Source organism: Pogona vitticeps, chromosome 12 (genome assembly GCF_051106095.1).
Source record: "Pogona vitticeps strain Pit_001003342236 chromosome 12, PviZW2.1, whole genome shotgun sequence".
Classification (NCBI taxonomy): domain Eukaryota; kingdom Metazoa; phylum Chordata; class Lepidosauria; order Squamata; family Agamidae; genus Pogona; species Pogona vitticeps.
Genome location: NC_135794.1, coordinates 3,423,599 through 3,438,744, shown reverse-complemented (window position 1 = coordinate 3,438,744; position 15,146 = coordinate 3,423,599). Strand labels below are relative to the sequence as shown.

General features: G+C 44.0%; 1 protein-coding gene across 3 annotated transcripts in view; it reads right to left on the bottom strand.

Moving 5' to 3' along the window:
- Positions 1-322: 322 nt before the first annotated feature.
- Positions 323-15,146, bottom strand: part of THSD4 (thrombospondin type 1 domain containing 4) — a 275,769-nt gene continuing 260,945 nt past the window's right edge. For all 3 annotated transcript variants that reach the window (XM_072981651.2, XM_072981650.2, XM_020784857.3), the window contains 3 exons: positions 8,874-9,053; positions 6,814-6,958; positions 323-4,996 (listed from right to left, as the gene is read on the bottom strand). In XM_072981651.2, coding sequence (XP_072837752.2) covers positions 4,854-4,996; positions 6,814-6,958; positions 8,874-9,053 — 468 coding nt within the window. In that variant the 3' untranslated portion in view covers positions 323-4,853. The remainder of the gene's footprint in view (positions 4,997-6,813; positions 6,959-8,873; positions 9,054-15,146) is intronic.

Here is a 15,146-nt window from a genome sequence, read left to right as displayed (position 1 = left end):
CCCTTCAATTTCTTTGTCAATTTCTAAGGCTAAGGATGTCAATTTCCAAGGATAAGGGTGTCAATTTCCAAAGCTAAGGATGTCAATTTCTAAGGATGTCAATTTCCAAGTGACACCTCTGCTCACTGCTCTCTCCACCAACAGCTTTCGACCCTTTGCCAGCATCTTCTGCCTGAGGATGATCTGCTCCCCGATGGAGGAGCTGAGGCTTCGAGAGAAAAGCTTCCAAATTTGCGACCGCACGGCAAAGGGACGGTCCGAGCTGCGGATTTCAGGACCAACATATTTAAGCACAAAATACACCGTGCGCCAGAAAAGGGGGGAGGGTTTCTTTAATGTCTTTATTTTCTTTCACAATAATAAAAAATAAATTAGTCATAAGCAAAAATATCAAACTTTGTTTGTCTCCATCAGAGAAAATGTGTACAAATATGAAAAAGTATACTGTACAGATGTGGTTCAGGCGAATTGCTGGCATACATGCTCCTGAACTAGTCTATAAGTACTTTTAACTTATACATCTCCCATTTTTTAAAAAAAAATCCATTTGTAGAGGTGGATTATTAACCATCAAATAAAGAAACCATTAACTATGGATTTACAGTATGATACTTATATATGTAAATCTGGTATAAAACCCCAGACCGAAGGCTGGTTAGTACTGGCAAAAGAAATGGACAAGAATGTAGATGACCTATATAAATAAATACATTTTAGTCCCTTCTTCTTGTTGCTGTTGTTAAAAACAAAAACGCACACAACAAAATCTGATATTCTAAATAATAGAACAATCTCAGTGAAGTGGCTTATTCCATATAGACATAGCTCAGAATACATACTTTCCTATAAACATCTTGTATTTACAAATATAAAAAATAAGTTATAACAAACTATATCCTTCCTTGTTTCACATAAAATGGCCAGAATCCTGTTAGTGATGTTCACTGGTGTAACTTGGTTGGCATAAATGTTAGTGGCAAAATCCTCCAAGTTTAGAAGTCAGCATAGGCATCTACTGTTGTGCACTCAGTCATGTGACCTGCAGTGCTACAGTAGATACCTATGTTGACTTCTAAACTTGCAGGACACACTGTTGAAATTTAAGCCCTTTGAGTTGTTGTTTAGTCATTAAGTCGTGTCCGACTCTTCGTGACCCCATGGACCAGAGCACACCAGGCCCTCCTGTCTTCTACTGCCTCCCGGAGTTGGGTCAAATTCATGTTGGTCGCTTTGGTGACCCTGTCCATCCATCTCGTCCTATGTCATCCCCTTCTCCTCTTGCCGTCACACTTTCCCAACATCAGGGTCTTTTTCCAGGGAGTCTTCTCTTCTCATGAGATGGTCAAAGTATTAGACCCTCAGCTTCACGATCTGTCCTTCCAGTGAGCACTCACTGGAACCTTTGAATTACACCTGCATAAAGGCATAATAGGATTCCAGGCACTGAAATCTCTCAGGATTTCAGGGTTAAATCCTGCTAGATTTTTATGAGCCCCTTGGTTGAGGAAGAACTATTCCCTTGTCCCCAAATTCATTCAGAATAAGAAGAGCTAGTCCCTACACCCATCACCAATGGAAAATTGCTGGGCTTACTGTTGAGCTGGCATGAATCTATTTCTGAGCTGGGTAATCAGATTAAAATATGAGCAAGAGAAGAATTCAGGGAGTAATAACACTCAATTTCAAGGAGTCATTTCCAAGTGATGAAATGAGTGTCTCCATGCTAACGCCTGAAATCCTGTTGGCATTACTAATGCTTGTGGAAGGGTGATGACATCATAAGCTGGGAGAGGACTTTTGGTAATTGAAAACTCCTTACTTTTGTCCCATAACTTTTTCAACTCCCGTGCAATCCCTTTACTTGTGTAGAAGCGGTAGGAGCCACAGGACGGAAGGAGGAAGTCTTTCATAACTGAAAATCACTGCTAACAGATGACATTATGGGGAAGAAGCAATTTGAGGTAATCAAAGGCTTTATAAAAGACCATTCTGCAGTTATATGACCCACAACAGGATTTCATGCACCATCTACTCCTGACAAACTCACTTCTTTTGAGGTCTGTATCAAAAGGACCATTGTTCAAGAATTTTGTTTGGTCTTTCTCTTTGGGTGGCCCAGCCTGATCTGGACATTTAGAGCACTATTTACTCCAGACTGCATATTTCTCTGAACATTGAAACACAGTTCTTTGTTTCAGTATTGCATGCAAAAATGCTTCTCTTAGTGAACACTGCGTACAAAAATGTGTATGTTATGAGAATGTGTGAATAAAATCCCCCAAAATGTGATGTGGAAATCTGTACATAGAACGAAAATCAGTACGAATGGTCAGGATTTTTTTTAAAAAGGCATAAAGAAATTGTATGGAACAGATTTACCTGGGAAGGGAGGGAAGACCAGAGACAGACTGTTTTCTTCCCTAATCAAAAGTCAGAAGCAGTTACTCATTTACATCGACATAGCTGTGTTTAAACTGAAACAATATGCACTTAACTCACAATCTCTTCTAAAAGTAAAATTACCGAAATGCCATTGTTCTCTCCACTGATGAAAAATGACAGGCAGAACTTTTTATGCAATGGTGTTACAAATGAAATGTGTCAGGTTTTGAAGAGTGGTTTGCCATATTGTGGAAGAAAGAAATGGAGAGGTTCAAAAGAAGAACGCTTAAATTAACTTGCTTGTTTGCTACAAATCAATTGAAGGAATTGGAAAATGACATTTTTGCAGAACTGTTGAGGCTGATGGGTGAGGTACATCCTAGAAATCATTTCTCTTCTCTCCATTCGTAATGATGTATTTTATTAAGTTGAAGATGAAAGAACTCACCAAATGTTGGATGCCTAGCCAGATAATGGGGCCAAATGAAGCTCAAATAATCAGTGGGGATGTGGCTATACGACTGGATTTTCTTTCCCTTCCTTTCAATCCTTGACCATGAAAAGCAAAGCAGTGAGTTTAAGGCCCACCCTTGTCCCTGGCTCACCATGCTCATTATATGCCTATGGAGGATGCGGATTTTGTGCAAAGTCTCATATTTTTTGCAAAATGCAAGGTTTTGGTACCAAAACATGCCTGCCCCTTTATGCAAAGAAACCTGCCCCCAGTGTGAAAATTTTATTTAAAAAACCCTTACCATCTCATCCAGGGCAGAGAAAATGTGGCAGGACCTTAGGAGGATTTTTTGTTGTGGATCATGAATCATTTGGAAACGAGCTGTGTAGTTATTTTGATGTGGCTTCCTAGAAGCCAAGTGGCTGCATCCAGATTTGGCCTTGTGGTGGCTCTGCTGAAATTCAGAAAGGAAAGCAATCCGCTGCAGTGCTGGTGCGCTCTGGATATTTGCCGCAGAGGGCTTCAAAACTACTTGGAGGCAGTATTCGGAAGACTTAGACATCAGGGACCTGGCTGGAATCAGGGGCCAGAAGTTCAAATCTCCACAGTGTCTCCTGGGAGAGGAGCCACTGTGAACGATGGCATCATGTGTCTTGCCCCTTGTGTGACCTTGAGTGAGCTGCACAATTCCAGACCACCACCAAAAGGAGAGGCTGGCCTATGAATACTGTATGCACCACTTTGTCTAGAAAATCATGGAATGCTGGTGATAAGTCGGCATTGACTTGACTTCATGCAATTCATCAATTAGCATGCCAACCGCAGGGTGAGGAAAGGGGAAGGACTGATGGGTTTAATCGTTAGCTTGATATCACTTTCCATGTCACTGTACTCATTCAGCTGGTGTGCCCTGATAGAAACACATCAAAGAGGCACATCCAGCCCTAATCAAAATTTCAACCTTAGTGTCTTCGCTTTGGGATGTAAATCCGTTCTCGTCTCACATCTGTATGTAAAGTTGGGGGGATCGCAACATTTTTCTGCCTGCCTATGAGAGAGAGAGCGAGTGAGCGAGAGATTTTTCCGGTGCTGCTCATGAGAGTTGTCACGCTGGTGAAAACAATGGCGTGTGCACAGTGTGACTTAGGCAAATGGTACAAAAATGTGCAAAATTGTGCAATTCAATGAGAGCTGGATTGCTGCATGGCTTTTCTAAAAGCCTTGAATGGGTTGCTTACATCTTTTTCAACACACAGCCAGACATTTGGAGCTTGCTGTGTGCAGACGCTTTGCTTTACGAAAGGAAAGGACACCGAGTTTTGCACAGAGTGCCCCGAAGGCATTTTGTGCAAACTGCAGAAACCATGAACAATTCCTGTTGTCTTTAAATGATTAAGTACAGAATAATGTGACGAAAAATGCTTGCTCGCTGTTTTCTAATTCTGAGTTGTCCCAATCAGGATCTTACATTATGTCCCACAAAAGAATGACCATCATAATCCCCAAACGGAACAATTCATTCATCTTCCAAGAAATACTGCCACTAGGTTGTTCCTAATGCTCTTTCGAAGACCCCTGCTTTACCATGTCAATTTCCCAAACAGAGAGCTTTCATTATATAGCAGCCAGGATCCTGTAGTGTCATTCCGCCTGCACAAGAAGCACATCCTTGTTGTCAGCAGCAGCTGCCACTGAATGAAGACTTCGCATTTCTATTTTGGGATGCGCCCAACTTTGACTCATGGTGCTCCATGGTGCATCCCCTAGGACTGAAATAAAAGGAAGACTTCAATCAGCAGCAATTTGCCTCTGACATCATTCCCATTATGCAGGCGGAGCAATGCAGCAGGATACCGCTGGGCACGTGTTGGTGAAATCACAGTGGTGTGCATTCCTCTCACCCTTGCGGGTGCTCACCAATAGAAGGAATCTTTCTTTGAGAAGGTAGAATTCGTTGCAGCCCCAGAAGCGCCCAAGGTCCAAAGAAAAAGGCGGGATGCAAACGATGGAGTGGCTGTTATCTGCGTCCCAGAAAGCCCGGCTGCCGGCTGGCCACTCTCAAACAAGATACACAGCACACTGTCTTGTAATAAGTGTAAACACAGAGCCGGGCTTGAACCACAACGTTGCAGTTGTAATATCTATCTTGGCAGTTTTCATCTGGAAAGAAACAGAGATAAGAGTGTACGGCCATTAATCTTCACTCGTCTTGCGCAGGAACGAGAACCAGCAAGGGTCCCTTTACACACACAAAGGAAAGGACACGTTCTGCTTGTTTCAACCAGAGTTTTGCATTTCTGAGAATTCTGGGCTTCTCAATGTGTCCCAAAGCCACAATAATAAACCTTAAAATTAAGACTACACGGTTAATCATATCCCGTCCCCTGACATTTCAGAACCTAGAGAACCAACCTCCAAAGCTGAGGGCCAATGCTTGAGACCTGATGACTCTACTAGATGCTTGTTCCTCCTCTTGACCTACCTTACAGGGCTGTTATGAAGATATATATGGAAGGGGAAAGAAAGCCATGGGCGTGACTTTGAGCTCAAACTCTGGCTCCACAGTCAGATACCTAAACCTCTGAACTATCCAGAAAGTTGGACGTCCTCATGGTTATTCTGGCACGGCAGCTCTGAACAGCAACGCTGCCCCACTTTCTTTCCCGTATGTTTAAACTCAAATGAGCTGCTCTTAACAACCTCTGCCCCCCTCCCCACGTTCCCTCATGACATAGCCAAAATGCTTCAGCTCTCTGATTTCTTGGTCTTTATTCCTTCATCTTAGGACTTCTTCATTGGTTACCCTCTTGATGCAAGACACGCTGAGCATCCTGCCGCCCTTGCGATAGCAGAGGAAATACAGAACCATCCCAATTCCTGATGATTTCATCTCATTGCCTTTTTCAAATCATGTAAGTGGAGAGGCCTCCCTGTATCTTGTGGCAGGGAATTCCACAGGTTGGAAAATTCCACCACGTGCTGTGTGAAACAGAACCTCCTTTGATCGGAACGGAATCTTTCACCATTCCGCTTCAGCTGAAGGCTGAAGCTTCTGAAGTTCTGTGTGTGTGAGAGAGATTGCACTGTTTGATATTCTTCTTATCTTGCTCCCTCTTGTTGCCTTATTATAAATTCTAGGGAAGATCCTGTTCCCATAATAGAGTTGCTGAGCCCCTTGATTGTTCTAGGGTGCAATCAGGCAACGATTTAGCTCACTTTCTGGACCACCTAAGGCACCATCTGGTTCAAGCTATTTCCCACAACCAGACGATATACAGAAGATAGTGAACCAGCCGGACCCCGTTTCGTGCAGGTGAGACCTAAATTACTCCAAGCATGGTTACAACTTAGATGTGGACGGTTACACCTCAGTCATCGTGGCAACTGGATGAATAAGCAAATCAGGTTCAAAACAATCCCTTTTCAGCCGCAGCAGAGAGCCACTCATGGAACCTCTTATAGAGACGGCCGACTGTCTTCTGAAACTTTTCAGAACTTGTCCCAAAACTGGACTCCACCAAAGCAAACATTTGAGAAGGCAGTGGGGCGTTTCCACGGAACAAGATACCAAAACACACTGCAATGCTGCCACTTTAAAATTCAATTTTACATATCTTATTTTTTTCCACAGAGGCGTTAAGATTCCTCAGATTCCAGGACCCTCCAAAGCAAACTTCATTTTTCAAAAACATCTCTTGCTCAAAAACAAAAATCCAAACCCCGAGGACCAAATCAAAGCCCCTGTTTGGTTTCCCAAAGAGACCTTGTTATTTTGATTCGGTTTTATAAATATGCGTGGGCGTGTAAAGGTGAATATTTTTTTTTGCCAAAATAAATGAGCCTCTTTCGAAATGCATGAAACGAGGGCAACGAAGCTGACCTCAAGATGGCCTACAAGAGGCCTTAGTGGTTTTAAATTTATTTTCTCTCCACCAGGTGGAGTTCCACGGTCAGAGTAAGTACAGCTTGGTCCTTACCTGTTTCGGGCACACAGTCTTGAGTGTTGCACGTCTCTTTTTCTTCCGGCTTTAGCTGCCGGTCGCAGGTGGCGCTGGGGGTCATGTCATCGGAAAGACAGCGCACCTCTCGGAGGCGGAAGCCCCCCTCGCAGGATTTTGAGCACTGCAAGGCACAAACGGCAACTTGTGATGATGAGGAGTGAAAGGAAGAGAGCTCTCTCAAAGGGACAGGGCGATAATCCTGTACAAGATGAAGGATCTCGGTGGCAAACAGAAGAATCAACCAACAGGAATCATGTGAATTGTTAATTCTTAGCTTCAGAATGACAAAGATGCAGATTGAACACATCATGATAAGAAAAGGGAGGGAAGACGTCTTGACATCTTGAGCCCGCCTTGGAGGCAAGGACTCCCCTAGCAGTTCGGGGATGCTTGGCAGGTGTGACTATGTCAAGACAGTCTGACCCTACCATAAACAAGCCATTCACAGAATTGGTCCATATTTACCGCAGCTACACTGAAAAACTAACTACCTTTGTGTTGCTAGGTCAAATTCGTAAGTCGTGCCGAAAACACAAATTTGTAAGTTGTGCCAAAAGCACAAATTTGTAAGCAAGTACCGAAAACACAAATTTGAGAGTAGTCAAAAAACACAAATTTGTAAGTCGTGACAAAACACAAATTTGTAAGTAAGTGCCGAAAACACAAATTTGTAAGTAGTGCCAAAAATACATGTTGCCTTCGTCCGCATTCACATTCCATCTTCCCCCACGGAAACAGGGCAAGTTAAAGTGATGGTCTTTTCTCCCATGCTTTATTTGAAAATCTCCCCAGGAAAAAGGGCGATCCAATTCGCTGGGTGGACGAAAAGTCTCGGACGAGATTAAGTGGCCAGAATCCTATCGCCCATCTACACTTGTGGGAGATATATCACGCAAGTCTTAGTTGCAAATGGCTGCTCGTTAGTAAAGTGCCAGCTGGCTGGATAGTTCAGTGGCTTAAGTGTCTTCAGAAGTGTCTTCAGAAGCATAGCCAGCCTGGGTGGCCGTGGGCAAGCTGGGCAGTCCCAGGGCACCCCCAGGAGAAGGGGCGAATCACTTCTTCTCTCTAGCTGGGCAACCCCAAAAAGGGTCACCGTAAGTCAGAATTAACCTGATGGCACATCTTATGAATAAGATGCAATTTGCTTTGCTGGACACGGTGTGATCTGGCACCACTGAGCACCGAGGTGCTGCCAAAATGTTTGTAATGTCCTTTATACCACAGTAAATCATCAGGAGGACTCTGGCCGGTATTAAAAATAAAAGTTCTCCTTTATGATGGCTCCCTTGTTTTTCTGGACAAGGTTATTCTTCCCAGATGGGCTTTAAGGCTGAAATACCATTTTCACTGTTCCTCTTGGTCGACCCCACAAGCTTGGCCCTCTCATAAAGCTTCCAAGACACTTTAATTTAGAAATCAAATTCTCAAGGTCCTCAAGGGAAGTTTCCTCCCATTCTTCAAACGGAGTTGCATATACATTTCCCTCTACCTGCCCTCCCAAGTCAAATGAGATTCCCAAGGAAATAAACGGGAATGCTCAGAAAGGCAAAAACTGTAAATTAATCCCCAGGTTGAAATCCGGTCGGAGTGGGGGGCACAGAGCCGAAGGGGTCTAACTAGCCCTTTTGGCTAGCAGCTCTTGCTCTCACCCATTCTATCATGAGGCAGGGATGTGCCCCCCCCCAAAAAAAGGTCGAGGAGAAAGCGAATCATGGAAGCTTTCAATGGCAGAGCCGAGAAGGACTCTCTTCAGTCCAGCCCTTCTCAGAGAGACGCAGAAGAGAATCAAACTCCCAACCTCTGGCTCCAGAGCCAGAGCTCTGAGCCAGTTTTTATTTTTAAAGAAAATAAAAAGAAGAGAGTGCCAGGAGTTATTGCCATTCCATCATCATCATCATCTTAGCTGGAAGGGGGGAAGAGGTTGTAGCAATGGGCGCAGCCCTCCAAGGACCCCAAAATGCCCCTCTGCAGTTCCCGGACCCCTGGAGGTTGTCCACCCCGATTCAAAGAGAGAGGAAAGATGGGAAACCACTTACCGTGCTCCATTCGGTACTAAACCATTTGGCACCACATGGCTTGAGGTAGCAGGTCTGTTGGCTGGGAGGTCTTTCCAAGAAGGCGCAGTCATACGGACTCAACAGATCAAAACTATTTTCGGTCTTTCTGATACAAAGGACTTCCCTCTGTTGGGTTCCGCTCCCACATTCCATGGAACACTGGACCAGGAGACAAAAAAGCAAAGACTGTGATCGATGTCGTAGGTAACTCATCTAAAATCTGTTCTTTAAAGAAGTCTTTACATTTGTTCTTTAATATTATTCTTGACTCTCATGAGAAGAGAAGACTCCCTGGAAAAGACCTTGATGTTGGGAAAGAGTGAAGGCAAGAGGAGAAGGGGACGACAGAGGATGAGATGGCTGGACAGTGTCTGCGAAGCAACCAATATGAACCTGACACAACTCCGGGAGGCAGTGGAAGACAGGAGTGCCTGGCATGCTCTGGTCCATGGGGCCACGAAGAGTCGGACATGACTAAACAACAACAATCATTCTTTACATTTATTCTTTGAAGCTTTATACTGCAAAAGCTTTCTCTCACTTGAATGCAAAATACAGGAAAAACAACAATATTGTCCACGCAGGTCTTAAATGAAGATGAAACTTTGAAATGATCCATGCATGTGGTTAGGAGCCATGGCAGAAGTGTGTCAGAGCAGATTGCTGGGTTTATTATTTTTGAACATGAAAAAGGACAACACGGCAACAACTTCCTACATGCCAAAATACAAGGGACATTATAGAATGTAAACATGGGAGTTTCTGTGTTTAAACCAACCGCTGAGCACTGATTAATTCCACTTACACTCTTTGTATTTACGGCTGCTGGATTCTTGGCGGCCGGCACGCCTCTTTCGACTTCAGCGCTACTTCGCTTTAATCAGAAAGATTAATTGATTTTGCTCAGAAAGCAAAATATACAAGAGTCTCAGAGCTTCGTGTTTAATAATGCTTGACTTTCACAGAGGAATGGCGTCGGTTGTGAAAGTCAACCCAACATAGCATCATCTTGTCGCTCTACAGGAAGAGACACTTGTGTATCACTTTCAGGATCGAATGCTAAAGAAACGGTGGCTGGCCACCAGTACTTTCTCCAGCAACTGTTTCGTTTTTAATTTAATTCATCCACTTCTTTGTATGCACTAGGATTTCACTCTGCCGTTCCTCCAGCGGTAAACAGACTTTGAGATGTGTTCATTCCAAGCACTCTCCTCTTTCGTTGGAATTCCTGACTGGATCTTCTTTCAGCCAGTTCTTGAGCTAAGCAATCTGTATACAGCTAAAATCATCATCATCTTAGAACAGCCAAGCTGGAAGGGACCCTCTGGATCATCGAGTCCAGCCCTTGTAAAGAAGGCTTAGTGGGGAATCAAACTCCCAGCCTCTGGCTCTGTGGCCAGAGACCCCAACCCCTGAGCTATCCAGCAATTCATGGTTTATAACACCAGATTGTTTTCACCTTAATCCATTTTAATGCTTTGCCTCCCCATCCTTTCCAAACGTTTAGCCCACTTAGCAACTAAGAGGTTGAATCAATGGAGGGTGCCATTCTCCTCTGCATTCTACATCCAGAGGTTCGCCAGTCAAGGATCATTCTGCTATTTGCCACTGTATTCAGACAGTCTGCCAAGTTTTGCTCTGAACATTGCTGTCCAGAATCTTGACATTTACATACACTGGCGCATGACCAGGAATACAAGCATCAACTCCTTAACTAAGGGCAATTTGCTGCTTGATGCTCATGGAGCCTCCATGTTCAGCAAGCCATAGAATGTTAGACCAAGGAGAGTGGAGACAAGCCATTGACGAATCCCTATTTTTAGGCTTCCTGGAAACACCAGGATGTCCACATTTTTTTTAAAAAAATATTCAGAATTAGTTGGGCTTTGATCTGAAGCCCAGCAGAGCATTTCCTTTTGTTCTTAGCCATGATTGCTAATTAGAACCTTATTCAGAGGTAGGATCTTCATCCAGAAGTTCCCCATCACTGGAGGAGGAAACAGCTGGAAACCACTACTCCTTACGGAATTCTGTTCAATTCTGAAATACAGTTTTAAAAAGATCCAATCCAAAAGATGAACAGATGTAACAATAAAGCGAAATCAGGGAAGAAATCAAGAAAATCAGGCTTATGATCCTACCTGTATTCTTTGCCCTACTTCCAACATGTCCCCCTCAGGGTGGTTATTGACCACGTCAGTGAGCTGTAGTTCAACATGCCTCCAGGGCACCAAGGTGGAGAAGACTGTCATATTTTAACATGGATGTGATTGTGAGGGAAACAATAAAACAGCGGAATAAAGAGCTCACTGTTTTGATCCCCAGAAGGGAAGCTCCCAACTAACATTGAGTCAATAACAGGAAGCTTGGGTGGAACTAGGCCTAGATAACCCCCAAAGCCTTCCTGTTGAGGCCTTTTCTCCCAGGCGAGTCACACTGAGGTGTCCGTAAAGTGTGTGTAGGTTTGGCAGAAATCCGAGAACGGGGAATTGTGGGATTTGAGGTCCAGGAAAACTGAAAATCCCATCCCTAATGAGCAACAGATTTCTTGCTGGCGTTTCCAGGATGGAGTGAACTTCTGTCTGCTCTCACCTAGGCCTGCAGATAATTTAAGGCAAAGAAAGGCTATCAGATGAATAACGTTCAGCGCTGATTCCACAGATATCAACCCTCAAATCTGGTAACAAATTCAAATCGGTTTCGAAATAAAGCACTGTGTTCTTGTTCTCGTCGCCATTCATCAGTACATGGAAGCATTTGTCAAAAAGAAGAGACATGAGTTCCTTCGGTGAAATTCCTTGGCGGGGGAACGCATTTTTGTTAAGCGTCCAGACTCTGAGGTGAGATTTCAGCTTTGCTTACTTCCCAAAACCCTCATGCTGTGTAATATTTGGGAAGGGTTACAAAACCACCAGGGTGTTCTTTTCATCTCTGCAATGTACTCTTGAGCAACGGGTGTGGATCCCAATTCTGAAATGCAAATTTTGGCTCACAGAGCCCTTGACACCATCTTTAAAGGTTAAATACACAGGCCCAACACTGTTTTCTGGCACTTTTTGGAAAAGGTCTTTAGAAGACAAATCCAGCAATATATTGGTTTCCATGTCACTAGTAAGGGCATGATCTCCAAAGCCTTTTCCCCTTTTAATGCGGAGCACAATTGCCTGTTATTTTAAAGGGGGGAGGGAGGCATTATTTATACTTGGGGTTGAATTTTTGTAATATCCTGAATAGAGGCTTATTCACACTCCCAGGGAAATGTATAGCTTCACCATGTCCTAGGCAAAATCAACACACACACTTTCTGGAGGGTATCTCAAAGAACATACCACACTGAACAAGGCCTGAAATAATGGAAAGCCTTTAAAGACATATTATTCCTAAGGCATTCGGGGCCATGTGGGTCATGATCCAGCCTGAACCACTTTTAAATTGGCATGGTAAAGGTAAAGGTTTCCCTTCACATTTAGTCCAGTCGTGTACGACTCTAAGGCACGGATTCTCATCCCCGTTTCCAAGTGCAGAGCCAGCGTTTGTCTGAAGACAATCTTCCGTGGTCACGTGGTCAGTGCGACTAGACACGGAACGCCATTACCTTCCCACCAAGGTGGTACCTATTTATCTACTTGCATCTTTACATGCTTTCGAACTGCTAGGTTGGCAGAAGCTGGGACAAGCGACGGGGGCTCTCACTCTGTCGCATGGATTTGATCTTACGGCGGCTGGTCTTCTGACCTTGCAGCACAGAGGCTTCTGCGGTTTAACCCGCAGCGCCACCACGGTAGTGCTCTGAAACAGCCATCTCATAGAACAAAGGTAAGCCGACCTTCTCTACTGCCTCCAAAGGAAAGATCTAACAGGCTTAAATTCTTAGTGGGTGAGATATGCTTCTCTCCTTTGGCACCGCTGCCCAACTCTCCACCGCCAAACGCCACTTTGCCCGCGTTTCAAAAACCTGGCAAAGTGGCGATCCAGTGCAGGAATCTTAACAGTGGAAGCAAAGCCTCTCAAGTGTTGTTGTCTTGGAACCTGTCGAAATCCGAGGTGTGGGCGGATGGTGACCACAGTCTCAAAACTTAGGAAAACCTGCTTGGTTTTCTTCCAGAGGGCTGAGAGGTTGGGTTTGAAGGCAACAGGTTCACACTGGATAGTGTCGTAGGCATAAACCAGCATGGTAGACTTCCATGTATCGGTTGCTGGAGAACATAGGGAGGAAGGTGGTTCTGTTCTCCTGTCTGGCTTCAAGGCTTCCCTCTGGGGCCTCTGGCTGGTCTCTGTAGCAACAGGATGCTCACCTAGTCTAAGCAGACCTTTGGACAGATCGACCACAGCTATTCTTACATCCTGAACCCAGTAGAAGTCCAGGTGGCAACACTTTATGGTTTCTCCTCGAACTGCTCAGTGGTTTTGAGTAGATGTCACCCCAATTTCCTTGAAATTTTCCATTCAGAAGCAACTGCTCTAGATGACAGATATATAGTGTGGAAATTGCGATGCAACCATTTCGTATTATGTATGGCCATTCCTTAATGAAACCAGTTGGAGGGAGACAATGAGACCGTGCATTAAAGATGCCCGCAAATCAAACACTGAGAGGTAGGTTTCTTCCATTCTTCTGTATGAATCAATCTTACATACACATTTTTTTTTCTGTGTGTGGTTGTGTGTGTACTGTAGCTAACAGAGGAGAATTAAAGTATTATGGGTTTTAAAATGTCTGTGGGTGCATATTCCTGAAGAATTTATTGCTTTAGAGAAATAAATTAGACGCCTGAGGCAATATGGTAGATTTATGGATAAACTCTGTGTGGGTGCTCAAGAGTTCAAGAAATAATTCCTGTTAACAGCATTGTAAATTGTTAGGCCTGGAGGAGATTAACTCTTCCCGTGCCAGTTCACTAAACAAAACCTTCCCGCAGGTCCTACTGTTTACAGCCTAGGATAGCCATTTTTGGATAGGATGTTTACACGAGGGAGACAAGATTTGAGGGACTTACGTTGGGGCAACTGCAAGTCTCGGCACATAAAAAAACCCACAAATGGTCTTTTCAGAATTGTTTAACTCGCCGTATTCTACGAGGCCTGCTTGACGATCTTATGAAACAGTGATTTAAAAATTATATTCCTTTTGAAAGTTTGAGGAGAGGTGTTCTTAAATCAGGTCTGTTCTCCTTCCGGACCCAGTAGGGGCGGGAATGCTGGGTTGCGCTATGATTTCATAATGGCCGCATCTCGAGTACTACCTTGAGTTCTGGACACCACACTTCAAGAAGGATGCTGACAAATTGGAACAAGTTCGGAGGAGGGCAACAAGGATGATCAGGGGGCTGGAAACGCTAAAAGAAAAACTAAAAGAAATGGGCATGTTGAGCCTTAAGAGAAGAAGATTGAGGGGAGACAGGATAGCACTTTTCAAAGACTTCAAATGTAGTTCTACAGCGGAGGGGCAGGATCTGTTCTCAATCATCCCCGAGCGCAGGGCACATAATAAAGGGCTCAGGCTATAGGAAGCCAGATTTTGGATGAATATCAGGAAAAAACTTCTTAACTGTTAGAGCAGTACGACAATGGAACCATGACCTCCAATGCGCCAACGCTGGAAACATTCAAGTTGGATTCAATGGCTTTTTAGACCACTTCAGCTCCATAATTCTATGATTCATACCATAGATTTCTGTCAAATTCTGCATTGCCAGTTCTGTTGCCTTTGTTTCTGTTCACCTAGCTGATCACTAATCTAATTTAGATCACTTTCCCCACAAAATATTAAGGAAGGGAAAGGAAAGGAAATGCGTTCAACTCTATTCCATGAAATTTTAAAGTTTTCTTATCCATATAATATGCTCACAGAACCATAAAATTATAGAATAATGGAGTTAGAAGGGGCTGATGAGGCCATCGAGTCTGACCCTCTGCTCAAGGCAAGAATCCAGATCAAAGCAGATCTGAGAGAGGGTCGCCCAGTTTTCTCTCGAAGGCCTCCAGCCCTGGAGAATTGGAGCCTGGATCCAACCTGTAGAACAGGCAGATGGTTCCTGGACAAAGCAAAAGCTGTTCGGACCGGATCCATGTTTAAAATGAGGGAAGAAAAGCTGCACTGCATTCTGAACGCCACCTGCATCCTTGGTCTGTGAATAAGTGTTCAAAAGGCAAAGGGGGAAGCTGAACTTTGCTTTATGGCAGCCATACCATGCAATCTGAGCCCAACAGTTCTGCTTCAATTATCTGTGACATGTCTAGCTTGCAAGGTTC